We start from the raw sequence: 18,484 nt of genomic DNA on the forward strand, positions 1-18,484 counted from the left end.
AAAATCAAAATTGTAACTCCCCTCCTCTCACCTTAAATCCCCACTAGCTCGTAGTCGGCCGCGAGAATAAAGAAAAGGCCTCCCTCTTTTCCCTGCTAATTTAGAATTTAAAAAAAATGTACTTGGCACAGTTAAACATAAATTGTATCGTGCCGTGTCAAATAAACTATTTAAAAAAAAAATTGCGAGGAAGGTCATCAAAAAGGCTCTAGGTGACGGAAAGGACATCACCGCAAGCAAAGAGATGGTTAAACGCCGTCGCAAAAAACCCTAGGCAGACCTTCCCCAATATTTGTTATGTAATGCATTTAAAATTTGAAATCAAAGGGAAATCGTGATATTTCACCTGCACCTTCAAGCAAGACCCAGTCGGCAATAATTATATTAAAGCGCTTTATTGGTTAAAATTTACTCGTTTTTCATTATACTGCTGTTTTACATCGTTTGCTATATCAACTAGCGCTTAGTTTGAACCCTCGAATTATTTTGTTTTTATTTTCGAACGGTTGAAAAATAGTAGTTCTACGTTACTTCTGCTTTGTGTTTATCGTTTCGTTAAAATACAATCATTAATTAGAGGAAGAAGTAGAAGACGAAGGATAAAAACAATACTCATTCACGTTCTATTCGTTACTTGTTGCGTTAATATCTTCATGCTATTACTAGTGTTGGCTTGATTATTGTTTGCTGTTGCGTAGAGAAATAAAAATCATCAGTTATTAATGTGTATATATAAAATATTACTTTCCGTTATTTACTACCGCTTACGCTTGAGACGCGGGGTTGACTTTATTACACTATACAAAAAACACGCGGTCTAATTTGGCTCTTCAAAACTAAGAAAAGCGTTCGCTTTTTATTTTCTTAAGTGCTGTTTTATTTGCCACGGATTGTAATGAACAGATATTGCAGAATATGCAAATGCTTTATATAAACGTACTTCAAAAATATGTGCGTGTATTTTTTTTTAAATTTAAGTAAAAACACTTCTTAGACAAAAAATGGCACACAGTTAATATTGGCAATCGTATTTTTTTGTCTAAACTTTCGTCGCTAGATTTTATGTGAAAAGGCAAACGGTGAAAAAGATGTCGTTTGTATATAATTTTTTTGTATCGGTATACTTTTATTTTTTAATGAAAATTTTAACATTTCCAAAGAGGCACGTTAGCATTGAAAACCATTCTGCAGTTAAGGTAGACTTATTTTAGTTGCGTAAAAAAATTTATAATTCTCTAGTAAAATTTCAAAACTGACATCTTCAAAGGTGTGAGTGTGTGTCTGTGGGTGGCACTTTGTGATTTTGTTTGTTTCAAAGACGAAAACAAAACAATTCCGCGATAATAACAATTTAATAGAAGACAATTGCTTAGTTTTCTTTCTTGGAGGCACTACTAATAAGCCGCATTACCCACTGAGGGGTGGGCGGATCGCTTAAGTTCTAGGCTCGTATAAGTGAATAACGAGTCTGCTGGCAGACCCATGTTTAGTGTTTGCGTTTAATTTTCCCAAACATACAATTTTTTCTACACAGTTGTTAACAACATTTCTAAACGCAATGGAAGCTATCGATTAACACCATTTCGGCTTTCTCCCTTTTTCTCGCTACTTAGTACAACATCGATTAGTCCGACAATAAAAACAGGCACATGTGGGAGTTAATTTCCCGTTTTAGGGCTTCTTCGGTCGCGCTTGACTATACAAATAACAATATTCACCACTAAAAAAGATACAACAATTTACCGGTTTGCTTTCGGCTGGTTCCGGACCAGAATAGTTTACTTCCACCCGCTGGAACTGCTGGTCGTGGATTTCATCGTCGATGACGAGGTCATGTGGACCTTTTTGGTGATGACCTGCTGCTGTTGCTGCTGGGAGGAAATTCGCTGTTCCATTTTGCTACTGCTGCTGTCAAGAAGATTAAGTGTACCGTTGTTGTTACTACTTGTTACTACTTGCAGGTGGTTAGGACTACTGCCACTAATGGGTGCGATGCTATTTAGTGGGCTGGTGCGATATTGCTGATGGTGGTTACTGAGGGTGCTACCGCTGCTGCTACTAAATTGCTGATACTGTTGCTGTAGAAGATGCTGCTGCTGCTGCTGGTGCAAGGGTGAATGCTGCTGCTGTTGCTGTTGCTGATGGTTCTCTAGGTTTAGTTTAGCGAACTGCTGCTCGACATTGATTAGGGTATTAGGGGCTGGATTAGTATTGGTAGCTGGAAAGACACGGGTTTCGTATCTGGTGGTGCCGCAGAAAATTTGAAAAAATAGAACAAAAAATGGTTATATAACGATGAGAAGGCTGTATTAGCAATATACGATGGGGTGTTTTAGGTGATGATTATTGACTGTCGCACAGGTTTAATGCAGTTTTTTTGAAAGAAACCGAAAGTACATAATGTTAACTACTTGTTGGGTGCGGAATTGTAACACATGGTGTAAATTGTAATGTTTTTTGCTGAAGCGAAACTGCTCATGAGCTTCTAGGCTAATAAAGGGTTTTTGCAGGTATATTGAATCGAATCGAATATTTTGAAGAGAAAAATATATCTAACAAACAATGTTTACCTAATAACTTTGTTTGCATCTTTTATGTGAGAATATCTGGAATAATATAAAGCCATTTTGGACCAAAAGAATAATTATAAATATTTTACAGACGCCTTCAGTAAAGCATGTGAAATATTTCCACTTTGAAATATTTCGCCAAAGCTTTTGTCTGTGCTCGAATTTTTTTGCTCGAATAAGTAAAAAATATGTTGCTGTTTGACTTGGACATTCAAATCTCTGATGGCTACGCTGAACATTATAAAAGCCAACAAATTTAGGAACAAAATAATAAAATGAAAAAATTGTTATTACAAGCTTTTTCTGTCATTTAAAACGATGCACGAGCTCTAATTCGTAACGGAAATTCATTTCTTTCGAAGTTTTCCGGTAATGTTTTTATTAATACTCAAGACTTCACGTAACTTTTAGACTCTTCAGTTCTGTACAATAGTAAAAAACAAAACTCCAGTTACCAAACTTCATGAACCGTTTTGTTAGCTAATTATGAAAAAATTGAGCTACATTTAACCTGCAAACAGTAGTAGTGCATGCTACGCATTATTTCCCTCCAAATATTAGCTCAGTAAATCTCGATTACAAAAACCATTCCCAGCTAAGTGCATGTACGGTTACTAATTTACAAATTACTTCGTACACTGGCTATGATTGGCGTGACGTAATGAAAAGCGTCAATTTACCTCGTCGTAAATCCTTCGTAGTTCTGTGGGGCTGCGTTTCCATTACTGGTGGTGACAGTTGTGCTGCTGGATGAAACTTTTCCGTAATTCGCTTGTTGTTGCTGTTGCGGCTGTTGATGATGCTGTGGACTTGGTGACGCCCGGAAAGTACTCAAAGGTTGAACCTTGTTGTGCAAGTCCTGCACGGCGGCATCGAACTGCACTCGGTTGAATTTACTGGCATTTAGATTCGAGTTCTCTACTCTGGTCGTTTCGTACGATCGATTCAGAATGGATGGTGAAACCAGTGCCGTTGGTGACTTGATTGCATCCGATTGGTACGGCTTCGGGACGGCGTTGGCCGTCAGTAGCGGGGATCTTTGGAAGGTAGAGCTGTTCGTTACGGTGCTGGATTGGTGCTGCTGAGTTTGTTGCTGACGTGGGAACGTTCCGGTGGCCGATGCTTGTCCGGGTCCGGGAATCGTGCTCGGGGAATAAGTACCGGGCTTGGGCAAGGTATGTGGCTTTGGGGAAACGGTTTGATAACCGGTAAATGTCGGAGGCTGAATACCTCCTTCGTCGCTACTGTCGGTAGTGAATCCACCGGCCAGCTTCTGACGGTACTTGGCATGACGAATGGCAATCAATTTGTTCTTCGCTTCCTCCAGTTGTCGCTCACGCATTAGAATCTCCGATCGAGCGTTAATTTCCTGAGCCATTCCATCAACCATGTTCCGATTGAGCTTCAGAGTGTGTTCTTCTTCACCTTCGATGGCTTGTTGGGCAGCTTGTACTAATTTATCTGTCGACTTGATAACAGCATTACCCGCAGCTTGCAGTCTTCTTCCGGTTTCCGAGTTCGGATCAGACTTCACCTTGCAGGCAATAAGGAGCTGAGCAGTCGAACTGGCCACTTGCTTTGCGGTTGAAATCAACATCTCCTCGGTTCCGGTTCCTTGCACCAAGTGCTGGGCAGCTTCCACAAGGCTATGGGTAGCGGCAGCAACCAAACGGGCAGCAGAAATCAACCCCTCTGACCATTGGCCATCATCTGACGAGGTGAGCGGACGGCGGGCCACTTTACCCTGATCCACCAACTCTCGTTGGGCCGCATTAGCTGCTCGGACCAGCGCCGATGAGGCTGCCATGATTCCCTTGGCGGCTTCCAGAATCATTTCATCAAAGTTAAGACTTTCATCAGCTTCCTGGTGGGGTGAAAAAGAAACAACGCTTTAGTATCGGTATTTACTTTGTTCTACATAAAAAGTAAAATTAAAATGATTTAGAAACTATACCCAAAGGTTTTCGGTTCAAACTGAACCAAACGTTTTCTAGTCCAGAAAACGTGCAAATAAAATCAACATAACAAAATGAAACCAGAACCAAAAACAAAGAAACTTTGGAAACAAAAATTTCGAAACATTTGTTAAATACATCGTCAAATTTTACCATCGGTTATTTACACTTGCACTTTATGAAGATCAACGATGATCACAGTAATAATATGTTTGATTCCTGGGTGATAATATGAAATTTAACAACCAAGAATATCAAACATATCTTACCGGAATCACCCTCCACCAGGAAAGGTTACAGAATAGTCCGAGAAGGAGAAAAGTGAACTTGCTATGATTTACTACCCAACCACCATTTTTATTTGCTACTACACTATCACTTCTTTAAAATCGAATAAAAAATTGTACTAAAAAAGAAGAACTTACCTTCACTTCAGTCTGTCGACGAGGTCGCAAGCTGGCCAACTTTTTGGCGGCCGCTTCGATAGAAGCAGCCGCACCGAGCAGCTCGTTCTCCGCAATCACTGTCGGATCATCGGGATCCACCCAGTCGGAACCCTTCAGCAACTGTGCCATGCCGACCAAATCGGTCACACACTTCGCCACCCTTCGAGAAAGTTGCATTCGTTCGTCGGCACTGCAATGGTTGAGGATTCCCTCCAGCAGATCCCGGTAGGCGATGGCCACCGCTGAACCGGCATCCAGCGTTCGCTGGCGAAGCTCTTGTGTTTCAGCGCAGGACCAAGCGACGGATTTGCACACCACCAGCATGTCGGAAATGGTTTTACGACCCAAATTAGCAGCAGCAGCGATATCAGCCTGCAGGTTCGAAGCTCCGGCCGAAACGGCCTTAGCCGTCGCGGCCGTCACGTGCTTCGTCACCATGATCAAATCCTCCGGTCTGGACAGCTGCTGCATGCTGGCCCGGTGCATATCCGGCGCGTACTGCATCGAACGGATCTCCTGGGAAATGGCATCGACGGTAGCTTCCATTGCGCGGGTACCCCGCGTGTGTTCATCTTCGACGGCTTTAACAGTTTTCAGCAACGAGGTGACGTTCATCACCATGACCTGTTTTTTGTTTTGTGGGAAAAGGAGGTCACAAGAAAAATGGGAGAAAAAAAAAGAAAATATTAGTGAAAAGCAGTCATGTGTTGGAGAGGGTTGGCAAGAGGCGCGAGGTTGATCGGAAGAGAAAACCAAACGTGGATTTAGTGCGAGAGAATTGTTCATTTTTCCGGTCGAAAAATCAATATTTACAATCATTTTAATCAATACTGATAACATTTTAATATTTAGAATCCATCAAGGATTTAAAAATCAAATTCAAACGTCAGAAGAGTGGAGAACAAATTTGGAACTATTCCTAATTTTCATGTCTAAGATTACAAACCAGTGCAAAGTCAATTCCGAGATCTTTTGTATTTATTATTTACTTGTAATCATGACAACTGGCAGCAAAGTACTGAATGGCTGCAACGTACTTCCCGAACGTTCGAATAATTAGTGATTTCTCCAAGGTTTTTAGTGTTAATAATTTTATAAATTCATGTAGGCGCGGAGGTATCGTGTGTAAAATATGTGAAGTTCGTTCAAAACACGCTAGTTTGTGAGTGAAAATTTGATTTGAAAATGTGGCTTCATTTGGCTCGCCGAATGTAATTTACTCTTTCTCTCGTTGCCTTGGTGATGGTTCGTGTGGAGTGTTCGTGCTCGAGCGAGAGGGAGATTCCAGCAGTGAAGCATTTTGGTAGAGTAGAAACTCACTTTAGGTATAATATCAAAGGGAAAAAATGTTCCAGAAGTATTTTTCGTTCTTGAGAAACAGATGCATTCTCATATAAACATCCGAAGACTACAATTTAAGTGTTCGTTTTTTAATTGAATATTTTGGTTATAATTGCTCATCCAGACTGTTGCTTGAAACGTGGGAAAGGTCTTACTGTAAACGGAAAAAAGAGCAAAGCTCTATGAATCAACAACAAAAAAAGTTCTGCCTCAATCGTGAACACGGCAAAGCCGTTTTTCGAGAAACACCATTCCGAGATAAACGCGGATAAAGTTCAAAGTTTAGCTTATGCACCGTGACGAGGCGCGTTTCAAATCGCTCTAACTTTCTTTTTATTGTTAGGATCCTCGTGAATATTTGTGAAAATGTTCTCAAGAATTTGCAATAATTTTTTTTCGATTCTTTGAAAACCTCATAAGTATATAATCTCATAATCGATTGGTGGAGTTGGCATAATAATTGGTATAATAATTTTTTAAATTGTAAACCAGCGAAAAAAGTAAGTAAAAATCAATTGGAAAAGCAGCGGCTATCCTATCACGAGCACGTTTGTTGTTTTTGACGATTATTTTATATCTATTTTCTAACTAGCTTCTAAACAGCTTCGTACAGATTGCCCAGTTTCTCAATACGAATGTACGAAAAATGAACTAATTTTGTGTTGGTATAAAGCCGTGCTCTCATATGCACACGAAAGACAATGAAATTGTTCTTGTGTCGGATGGAAGCAGATACCAAGAGTGCAACTGTTGCGTGTTTCATATTGCCGATATGCGACTGGAAAAAAGTTCTGTCCGTGCTGACGTTAATTGGTGGAAGACATGAGAATGATTGAACCACGTACGATATTCGCACTGACATAATCATATAACTGCAAAATTTGATGAATAATAAAATTGGTCGACAAAAACGAAAAAAAATACTACCCCAAAGCTAGAAATAGCTGCAGTAGATTATAGATTTTCAACCATTCCTGTGCATTATGGCGCCCCTAGCCATCACCAAAACGCTTGACGCGTTGGCGACCGTATTTTAAGTAATCCCATGTAATTCGTGTTTTGGATTAGGGCGCTTCATGAAAATGTGAATTTTCAGAATATTGGAAAGAAAGTAACCTAACTCAATGACTATCATGTAGGAAAACGAAATTTAAAAAAATACTACAAGGTATATAACCCTAGAGGTTGTATGAAATGGTGACGTAGGACTAAATGTATATATTATATGCTGCGATAAACTGTTCATAGGCAACACTACCGTTCATATTTGATGGTCGTTATTGTAAAACTAACGATGCATGAATACATGAAAATTTTACACTAGTAGTCGTTGCGAAAATTCTCATAACTCTTGTCCTCAAGCATCGACAAAGTTCTGAAAAGAACCGATTTCATAATCTTCAGTTAGAAATTTGTTCTACAGAACACTGATGATCGCACCATCGGTAGCATTGAATATATTGCTTGACTGCGCATAATAAAGTTTGCTCTCGATGGTAACTGTTGCTACCGTATGCAAAATAAAGGTAACATAATCCGCAGTGCCTGGAAGATGACTCGTATGCAGCTCTCGTTTCTCAATGTCGCGTACCTCTAACAGCTATACTCCACTCGCTATTTTGTGACAAACTAGACTGAAGCTGAATTTTCTACACGCAGTCTTTTGTATCGAGTTCAGCGTAGATTTTTGCCATTAGGGCGTGACCACGCAGCTTAGAGAGAGACAAACAAACCAAAACACTTTGTTGAGTCAAAATGTGTAGGCAGTGGAATTTATTCCGTCCATGTTATTGTTATCCGTGCTCGAGAAGCAAGCCAATAGCGAAGGAAATGTATGGGAAAGCTTGACCTTGGAACTTCTCACCTTTTTTCACCATTAAGCAGTTCAGCAACAATGTTAAACATTATATCAAACAATTGTTACACATTTTATCTATCCACCGACTTATGAATGACTAACATGAATTAAGTCGTTTGCTTGCTATAATCGTTTGAAATCCGACGCAACATTTGCCAGATTAATTTTCAATTCACAAAATGTAATCTAGTATAAAAAACAAAGATGTAGTCCTACGTCAAAAATAAATTATTTGACACTCACATCACTCACTCTCAATACAGGTTGCTTTTTAGTTGAGATATGAGTACGGTAAAATATTGAAGAAAGAGAATAGGAGAGAACAACGTTAAAGATGAAGTGTTTTCTTACTATCTTTAGCGGTACCGCTTACCGTGCAACGCGCGTGCTGTTTAAACCAAGGTTGCATATTTAATTTTTGGATGTTTTAACGCCGCGCGCCGATGGATCGTTCCAATACTACAGTTTTGAGAAGCGATGAATGACAGGCTCGCAGTATCTAAGTAGTGCTACAAGTTTGTCGAATAGTGCAATGCTCTAGCTCTTATACCTGAAGTGTGAAAGCTAATTCAGCTGCTATCCCTCGGAATATTGGCTGCGTAACGCGCTAGATGTTAGCTCTTACACTTTAGGCATAAGAGCTAGAGCATTACTTTCTTCGACTGACTTGTGGTTCTGCTTAGGGACTTCAAGTTTGTCGTGCATCGTCTTTCAGCGTTGTACTTGCTATCGGCACGTGACCAATTGAATTGAATTGATACCCCAAATAGAATATGCAAATTTGCTTTAAGTAAACCGTTACACAGTTCAGTAAATGGTCAATTCGAGAACAACATTCGAATGGTTGTTTATCGCATGGTATAAATGTCATTGGTGCCAATGGAAATCGACTTTCCGAATTTCGTTTAACGATAAGTGTCAGAAGTTTTATCTTCTTAGGGCCGTCCCTATTAGAATTTCAGCTCAATCGTGCAGCAGCCTTCTTCATAGAACCAGGTATAGTTATAAGATACTCTCCCACAGATAGACAGACATTCGAAGCAGCTCTCTGTTGCGTAATCTGGAAAAGTATATTTTCTCGACAATCCCTCGTCGAAAAAACAGCTGATACTAGACACCTTGTTTTCCGTGGGAGAGTGATTAGAATAACATAACATAGGGGTGTAAATTAAAAATCTTTGATTGGAAAGGGAACGAAATTTGTCCACTTTCAAATACCTATAAGTCGGTTTGTTTTCAACCGGGTTCCTTCACTTTTGTAACAATCGATTGGAAAATTATACACGTATTCGCCCAAATCAGAAAATTACTGTTTGATTGTGCAAACTATTGTTTTATTGAAAGCTGTCAGGTCGTGTTGAAACGATGATTACGTCTTTTATTTGGTCACTTATTGGCTTTCCCTAAAAAGGTCAACAGAAAAGTATTCTTAGTCGGCTGGGAATCCACTCTTTGGGTTTTCCAAATTTGCCTTCGGCTTAAACAAACCGCTTGCCGGTTGATCACACATCTAAGCAGTGGCACGGTAGCAGCCGGTTGAGGGTTTCGGTCTTCTTCCTCGCGATAAGGCATTGCCTTATTTTGGCAACAACACGAGCAAGCATTCTGTGCTGTTCCTGGCAACCAAAATCTGCCGTGGCCGTTTAATTTTTGAAAATAAAATGTGAAACCAGCTTTTTCAATGTCGGGACTTGTTGCAATCAGCTTATCCGGTTTTGAGCAGCAAACTGCGCTTCTAAAAGTGACTGAACAAGTAATTGAAGAGTAATCATTTTTTCGAAAGGTCTCAAGCGCTAGACTTTAAACACAAATGCTTACTTATTCTGTTCAATCAGTGATATCGTATTTTTATGTGCGAATATGCGAAGCCGATAGCCCTCCAACAGCTCGCTTGAACGAAAATATCACACTTCATTTAGAATGTTAGAACACCTTAAAAAGGAGGGTAATTCGACTTTACAGCAATAATTTTAACTCGATTCACCAATCATCGTGAACAGAATTTTGTCGTCTCTCAACTGCAATACGCAACAGGGAGCAAAAGAAATCGCTGTCGTTCCAAGCCGCAACACGATACGGGTAGTTGCGTGTATGAGAGCACTGGCGGTCTTTTACCGCTGGTTACAAAAATTAAATGTGAGTATTAAATCTTTCGTTTAGTGAAGATGAGAGAATGTGTTACCGGAGCCTATTATGAAGCACTCTAAGGCTATTGAAGAGTGCTTTTGCCCAAACTAGTTCCAGTCTTTTGGCGGAAGGTGAGACGCATCGACGATTCGCGACGCAGTAGCGTAACAGTTTGTGGCAGTAGCAGTAGCAGATTGCGCCAGTATCAGCTGGCTTTCCGAATTTGCTTTCGGCTTAAACAAATCCCTCACCGGTTGTTCACATATCTCAACAGCCCCTGAGTGTGTGTTGTTAGAGTGCCTTATTCATCCACTGTCGGGGCAGCACAAAGGTTGCGATAAGCATTATATCCAATTTTAAACAGCAAATTGTCCTTCTTAGGGCAACGGAACAAAAAATTGAAGGTTAACCATTTTTTCGATATATTTCAAGCTATCACAGACATATATTTCGTACTCCTGCACGGCAAAAAGCGTGCAAATTGTTTCTTACTACTAGTAGAGCAATATTACTTTGAAGTGTTGCATGCGAAGTGTTGCATTAGAGTTTCTTGATTTGATCAAGCAATAATAGATTTTATGACTCATTAATGAAACACTCTCAACAATGCATTTGTTAATAGTGTGCGTCAGTTATGGAGTCGTGTTCTGGATACAACCTCCTACTTTTTTCCAAGTTGTGCTAAAACGTCATGTTACTCTAAATTTTTTGCTTAATCATTTGATTAGTCTGCTTTGTTTAATTAGAAAAGTTATTATTTATTTATTTTATGTATTGAGGTTTTAACCGGTGGTCATTCACCTTAGTAGAAAAGTTTAAAAAAAACTCACCAAACAATCACATAAAGAGAAGACAGTATAATTTCTGCATGTGAGCATTTCGAGTTTTGTTTTCGGTACTTGTCAATTAATCACAGCAAATAATATGACGCCGTAGAAAATCTAACATTTTCACCAGTGAATAATATAACATTTTATGAGTTATCATTGTTAGAAGCATCGTTCAGTCATTTTCAATCTAAAATCGTCATACAATATGGTCGCTGTTAGTCTTTCCTTTCAATTGAAAACAATTGAAAATCATTTGTTTCCTTTTCGAAGACTGCAGCTATCAAAATCAATGTAAGAGCATTGGAGTAGTGACTTAGGTGTAAAATACTCGTATGCTCTTGCATTGATTTTCACAGCTGCTCGAAAAGAAAACAGCAGATTTTCAATCGAAAGCGAAGGTTGACAAAGTCTCTCTCGCCTGACGAAAAATCACAATCACCAGTAGATAGGTTTAGATTTAAATAAATCAACATTATTCATGAACATAATCCGCACAGCATCCACCAACCATTTCTTTGGTCCCTCTTTCCGATCAAAATCCCGCCCAATATTCTACAGTCAAGTATAGCAACAGAAACAGATATACAAAACAATTAATCAATAGTTTACCTACACGTTCGCCGTTTATCTTACTAAATCGCGGTCTACGCTAATCGCGATCGATCGATTCGTGTCCCGAATCACATGTACGTAGTACTAGGCTTTGTTGGGCAACAGTGTTAACGGTGCTATTCTCAAGGCGAGTGTGGGAGGTTGGGGGTCAATAGGCAGATAGGATAATGAGCTCAAACATTAACGAGGCCAGTGCAAAAAAGTGGGTGTCAAACGAAACGCGTGATACAAAGCTTCCAATTTCTTGTTTATTGAAAAGCAGCTCGTTTAGTGTGGAATCACAATACTGGGGATTTGATAAACACATTTGATACTACTAAATCGAGACGCTAGACATTCAATGGAATAATCGATAATAATAAGATAAGTAAAATAAACATGAAACATCAAATAGTAAGGCTACGCTAGTGTGATATGGGGGTTTTGTTTTCTTTCCTGGCGATTATTAAAAATTCGCGCTTAGATATGGCACCTAGGTTTAAGGTAAAAACAATCAAAAAATCACTCGCAGTCAGAAAATGCCGTCGAATAGTGTCGGTGCCGTGGCGAGGACCCGTAAAAATTCCTCTTCCTGATCGGACAGCCACCAGGCAGTGCCCGCCTTATACGCCAGTGCATCCTGTAACGCCGTCTGAATAGAAACACGGAAATAATTGTTCTGTTTTTTTTTTTTTGTTTTTCTGTGTGTGTGCAAAAGTTTCCATCGACTAAACTAAGCTTTCGTACAGAGGAGCGCATCATTCGTGTATGATTTCAACTTAATTTTTTTAGGAGAAAAGCACGAATCAAAAAGACATTCAAACACACGCACACACGACTCAACAGACGATGGTCCAAAAATGGGTCGCTTCTACGACTTTCTAACAACGCTAGTGGATGAAGTGGATGGAAATTGTCTTCTCTCACGGTATTCGGATACCTGGGAGAGACAAAGTGCACTAATCATCTGTGAAAGAATAAGGAGAGATTACAAGTGGTGGTATGAAACCAGCTGCAAGGTCTTGAATCGTTTTTGATTGGGGGGATAAGAGGAGAAAATCCAACGCACCCATCAAGCATTCCACCGGTTAGGACTATAGACCGCACCGTAGATTGATCGTTGTTCGATCGAAGAAACGTAATGTAAGTTAAGCAAAGTTGTGGAAACATTTTGGACCCCTTCTCTGTTGGCATTATATATGCAGGCAACGCTTCGGTTAGTACCCGGTACTCTAACTCATGGCTCGAACAGGTTCATTATAATAGAACGGGCTGTCGACTACTTTCAACATTGGGATGCGGTTAGATCTAAACGATTACAAATGGATACAATTTTGTTAGCATAAAATATAGAGATATAATTGAAATTGTGCTTCAAATTCAGCGAACTCTTCAGTTTGTACAGCATGCACTGGCGCAATTATTTTGTTTTGGATATTTCGACTCTACGTCACCCGCAAATGAAGAAAAAATAAAACAACGACGATCGCGCAAGCAAATTAACACCGACCGAGCAAACATGCACTGTGCAACAATTAGCCAATTACCCAATGCTGTGCATGCTCTTTCACTAAAAAAAGTTGATTGTTGATCCGAGAACAAGTGGCTGGCTGAAAACGGCTGTTTTCTTCTCGATTTGTTTACATTCACCTGCCATATCTAAAGTACTTTGCTCTGTGACACTCTTCTGGCAAGTTTGATTCAAAGGGGAAAGTGGGGAAAAACTAAATTGGTGGACACGTAAAACGTCTGGCTAAAATTTCTCCCCACCAGCCGAGTTGGACGGGAGAAATGTTGTGGAGGCGAACACTAAATTTATAAATAAATGGTAGGCAAATTGTGTGTGCGGCAAATTATCGATTAATTGTTCTCTCTTGTTTGATCTAAAGTGAAATTAGCGTGTTTAATCACAATCTTGAATCAATCAATCGGTCACAACAAACCCGGTGAGGGAGGAAAGCGCCGTTATCATTGTCATTGTTCTACATGTTGTTCTAGTACTTCAGCGGTTTTGTAGCCAATTATTGCAGTACCAAGCGGGCAGGAAAGCGTTAGCGAATTTGGTTTTGCTGGTTATTTCTGAACTATCGTAGTCGTATTCTAGTTTGTTTGTTATTGCTTTGCGATTAATTTTCGATCAATAAAAGCCAAGTAAATCGGAGACACTTGTACTTGCGGTTATGAACCAGGAAGAAATTAAGATTTAGGCCACCAAGTATTAGAACGAAATTGATTAATCACAACAGTGGAACTGTCAGTTCCCAACAACGATTTGGAGTAAATAAGTTTTCATTACAAGGGTTAAGTGACAGATTCAAGAGCGGATTAAACTAGCTGTTTTGTTGTTGTTGTTGGAAGAATTTAGTCGGAATTTTATGCTTGGATCATGTGGAAAGAGAGGTGGAATCGGAGCAGAAAACAAGAGGAGAGGACATAAAACGAATACAAAAAACAACATACCTTAGCGCTATCTTTCAAATCATTCATAGCCGGGTCGTTAATGGGTTTACCGGATGCAAGCTTAGTAGCGTTTATTAGCTCACCGAGTGCTGCAGCGACATCTTTCACCGCGTTCATCACCATCACTTGCGAGTCGGGCTGATTGGAGCCGAGGGAAGCGGCGCCGTGCTTAACTGCTTCCGCCAGTTGTACTGCAATGTACACAGAGTCAAACATAACCTCAAATGATTGGTAATACAACACTTACAAATGGTAGTAACAGCATTCTGTGCGGCGGCAGCCAACTGATCCTGGGTTCCGGCAGCTCCAGCCACCAAAATCTTAGTATCCTCGACCAGTGCCTTGGCGGTCTTCAAAATGTGCTCCCGATGGTCGGAGAACTTTTCGTTGTCTTCCGAGTGCAACGTGCCAGCCGTGGCGAACATAATGGTCGTATCCAGATCGCTGATGATGGCTGAAACCGTGCTGGAAGCGTTGATGCAAGCCTGTGTTCCCCTGGAACCGGCCTGTAAAGCCGCAAGCACCTGCGAAACCTTTTCCGAAACGTCCCGAGCTCCACGGGAAATCTCGACCAGCCCAGAGCTATCATCTTTGCGAATTCCAGCCGTCGATTGGATAAGAACATTGACCGAGCGGCCCAAATCCTGCACGGTATTGCGAATACGGATGGCAACATCCGGAGAAGTGGTTAACGCGGAGGCACCAATTGAGTCCTGAGCTAGCTGTGTGTAGTGATGAGTCATTTCTACAGAAAGCTGAGCTAACTTGGAGGGATCAACAGCCGCTTTAGCGTTGATTTCATTGGCATAACGGGCGATCTCCTTAGCAGACTGTACCATACGAGTTTGATAATCGACGTAAGTTTCGTTGATGGAAGCCCCCAGGAAGGACTGGCGCTTGTCGGTAATACGTGACATCGAACGAGAGATCTGTTCCATCAGCCCAGTCACAACACCGTTCTCGGTGGACAAACGTTCAACTGTAGCGTTGAGTTCCTGAATTGCTTCACGTGTGGATTCAACAGCCTCATCCAGTTCCGGGTGAAGATGTGACGCACGAGGATTCCCTCCGGCATTCTTAGCTACTTGCACCAATTGCGAGCAGCACTCGACAACCGATTTGACCTGATCGATCAGCACCGTCTGCTGACCCGAGTGTACGACGTGGGAACAAGCTCCGATAACTCCGTTAGTCAGAGGCACAATGTGCTTCGCAATCTGATTGACAGCATGGCCAAGACTTTCGGCATTCTTCTTGGCAGATGACTTCACTGGCTCCAGACGGTCGATCAACTCTGAAGCAGCGTTCAGCGACTGATTGGTGAAACCCTGCAGATTGTTCTCCTTCCGCTGGGGAAGACCATCAACACCGACGGCGAGTGCTGCAGAGTTTAAGTCCCGAGAGCACGCCTTTAACATTTCCAAAACCTGATCACACTGCAACTGACCTGGGGCCTTCTCACGAATGCTAGAAGCCAGCTTTTTAATGCTTTCCGAAACATTTCGGCTGTGGATGGCCAACTGCTGCCAAACTGGAGGATCGGTTGGAGTCATTGCCAACACCTTAGCCGTTTTCACCATATCAACAGCACCGTCTAAAATTCCACGACCGGCCTGAAGAATCGGTTCCTGCGCTTTCCGGCCCTCTGTCGAAATTCGTGCCGGAATAGAGATGAACTCAGCGGAGTTCGCGAACTGACACAAGGATGAAACTGCTTCCAGGAGGGGCTCCGTTGCGGAAGCGCAACGTGCTCTGGAAACCGGACTGTAGTCCTTGTCTAGGGCTTTGATTTCACGCACCAAGTCGGCGGTTGAATTGGCGACTTCCTTCGCTGCCTGAACGAAGTGACGCTTCGCGACTGGATTGGTTGTTGTAGAGCTCGCATTACGACATGCACTGCACAGAGCCGACGTATGTTTAGCAATATCCGTCGCAGCTGAGAGAACTTGCTGCTGAGACGATGCGGGACCACGAAGAACTTCGCAGCTCTGACGAATCGCCTGAGAAGCTCGGGCGAATTGTCGCTGATCCACTAACCCGGGCCGACCACCGACGCTTGTTGGATTAGAAATACCCACCAAATAGGCTGCCTGCCCTGCAGACTCAATCAAACCTCTAATCGAGTCGGACACCGAATCAACTGAGTGACCGAATTCCGCATGCTTTGATAGTTTAGCATTGTTAGCAATGCCGGTCATACCATCGCCAAGAGTCCTAGATTTTTCCATTACCGTATCCAAACAATCAAAGTAACCCTGATCAGTCAAGGGCTCCTGCGCTGACTCCAGCAACGGTCTCAGCGATTCGATGCTTCGAATAGCGCTGTCACATTCTTTCTGACCTGGAGCGGCTTGTGTGCACACATTCACTAACCGATTGATGCTTTCCGTAACCATCCGGGCCGCGGAAGACAGTTCATTTTTCGCGTTCGGCCTCTCTGGATCTCCTGCAACAAATTTAGCTGTTCCCAGTAGACTCACCGACTGATTCGAAACTCCACGCAGCGAATTGACAATCTCCTCGCGAGCACGATCCTCAGGCGTTTGACCAGCCATCTCAAGCGTTACGGTCATCAACTCCTTATAAGAGTGATAAAATTGCTGGCTAGTGTTGGCCAGCTTGATCGAACTGTCATAAGAATGCGCCACCTGACCGCCAGCAGAATTCAACTTCTCCGCAGCACTCTTCAACTCGGTCTGCAACTGACCGAAAGCACGGCTTGACGGTGGATACTCTCCGGTATCCAAAATCGCTCGTAAATCTGCCATATTCTCGTAGGCGTCGTTAATATCCTTCACACCGGGGAAGCAATCAATGGTTCTACCCAACGAACTCTTCGTACGCTTGATCGCCTGCACCAGCTGATCTTGATTGCCTAAATTCTGCAGAGTTTTCTGCGCTTCTTCAATCACACGAATGGAGTCTACGATAACTTCATCGGCGCAATCAACCACCACCGGATTTTTCGTGGTTGCCACGACTCCGCGGACGCTCTTTGTGTACTCGCCTAGGGCTAATGCAGTATCTCTTCCAGCCACACCAGCGTACGTTCGATTTCCCTGCTGAACTGCCGACATCAACTGGTACAGTGTTGAATCGACACTGTTACTAGCGGCAGCCAATTGCTTGAAGCAACTGTCTGCTGTTTCACCCGGCAGGGGTCGCAGATTACCTTCCTGACCAGCACGGCGAGTGTCATTCAAAACGTTTCTTAGATTGCGTACCGCTTCCAGGGCCGCGTCCAGTTCGTTTCCACCGCAAGCTTCTCTGGCCCGATTGGCGGCCGAACGAAGATCATGAATGGCGTGGCTCAAATTCAGGGCACAACGAGAAAGCTGCTGTGATGCCGCTTGATCCATGACGGTTGGTTGAAGATCCCTAGCCGATTGCGCAACCTGAGCTCCGGGTTCCAGGAACATTTCCGCCGCATCGATCAAACCAAGCTGAGCGTTCGGATCATCCGGTCGTGAGAGTGTGTTCTTTACCCCGGCAACCAAGCGTGGAATCTGATCGGCAACGGACTGACAGTCCTGGAGTAGGATTTCCTTCGTCTGAACGTCATTGCTGTGAATCAGTGCGTTCTGGGCGGCTGTTATGCATTGAGTAGCTGCGGAAGCTGCTTGCTTCGAGCACTGCTCCAAACGATTGATCAACCGACGCTTGATCGCTGGCGTGTTTGCCGTAGTTGTTGTGATTACTCTGAGTTCCTCAGCTGCTACCCGTAGGGATTCTTGGTGACCCGAGTCATGCGGATTGCCTGCACAAAGCCGAGCAGCTTCGACCATTCGTGCTGTCGCATCGGCCAGTTGTTTTGCGGCTTCCAGCAGTTTGCGCTGCATGTTAGAATCGTCTTGCCGTTCGGCTTCTCCCTTGATACTCTGGATCAACTGTGCCGTAGCTTTTCCCAGCTGCTGGGCCTGTCGAATCATTTCTTGTGGATCGGTGGATGAGACTAAAATATCGGTCGCTACCAGAACCTCTTCGACGGGATTCTCGTCAACCCGGCGGGCTTTCTCACGCGAGCTTAACTTGATGTGCTCCAGCAGCTCGGCTAGGGTTTTCGAAACATCCTTCGCAGCTGCCATCAGGTCCCCACGAAGCTGCTGGTTGTCGGTGGCATCGTTGCAAACTTCCACCAGATGAGCCACCGCTTTGGCCACCTCTCGTGCAGCCGCTTCTAGCTGCTCACGGCAGGCCGGACTCTGGATAGTAGGGGCCACGACGCGAGCACAAGCCACCAATTGACTTGTTGCTAGTGCACACTGACTTGCGGCGGCAATGACTGAAATAAAATAAAAGTTTGTTA

The 18,484-nt window shown here is 42.6% G+C and overlaps 1 protein-coding gene across 11 annotated transcripts in view; it reads right to left on the reverse strand.

Moving 5' to 3' along the window:
• Positions 1–374: 374 nt before the first annotated feature.
• Positions 375–18,484, reverse strand: part of LOC129726018 (talin-2) — a 119,631-nt gene continuing 101,521 nt past the window's right edge. For 8 of the 11 annotated variants that reach the window (XM_055682548.1, XM_055682551.1, XM_055682550.1 and 5 more), the window contains 5 exons: positions 14,426–18,460; positions 14,179–14,369; positions 4,951–5,595; positions 3,251–4,434; positions 375–2,241 (listed from right to left, as the gene is read on the reverse strand). In XM_055682548.1, coding sequence (XP_055538523.1) covers positions 1,779–2,241; positions 3,251–4,434; positions 4,951–5,595; positions 14,179–14,369; positions 14,426–18,460 — 6,518 coding nt within the window. In that variant the 3' untranslated portion in view covers positions 375–1,778. Of the gene's footprint in view, positions 2,242–3,250; positions 4,435–4,950; positions 5,596–14,178; positions 14,370–14,425; positions 18,461–18,484 lie in introns of those variants that run through there. The other 3 variants (XM_055682556.1, XM_055682555.1, XM_055682558.1) reach the window with 3 other exon arrangements.

This window comes from Wyeomyia smithii, chromosome 2 (genome assembly GCF_029784165.1).
Source record: "Wyeomyia smithii strain HCP4-BCI-WySm-NY-G18 chromosome 2, ASM2978416v1, whole genome shotgun sequence".
In the NCBI taxonomy this organism is placed as follows: domain Eukaryota; kingdom Metazoa; phylum Arthropoda; class Insecta; order Diptera; family Culicidae; genus Wyeomyia; species Wyeomyia smithii.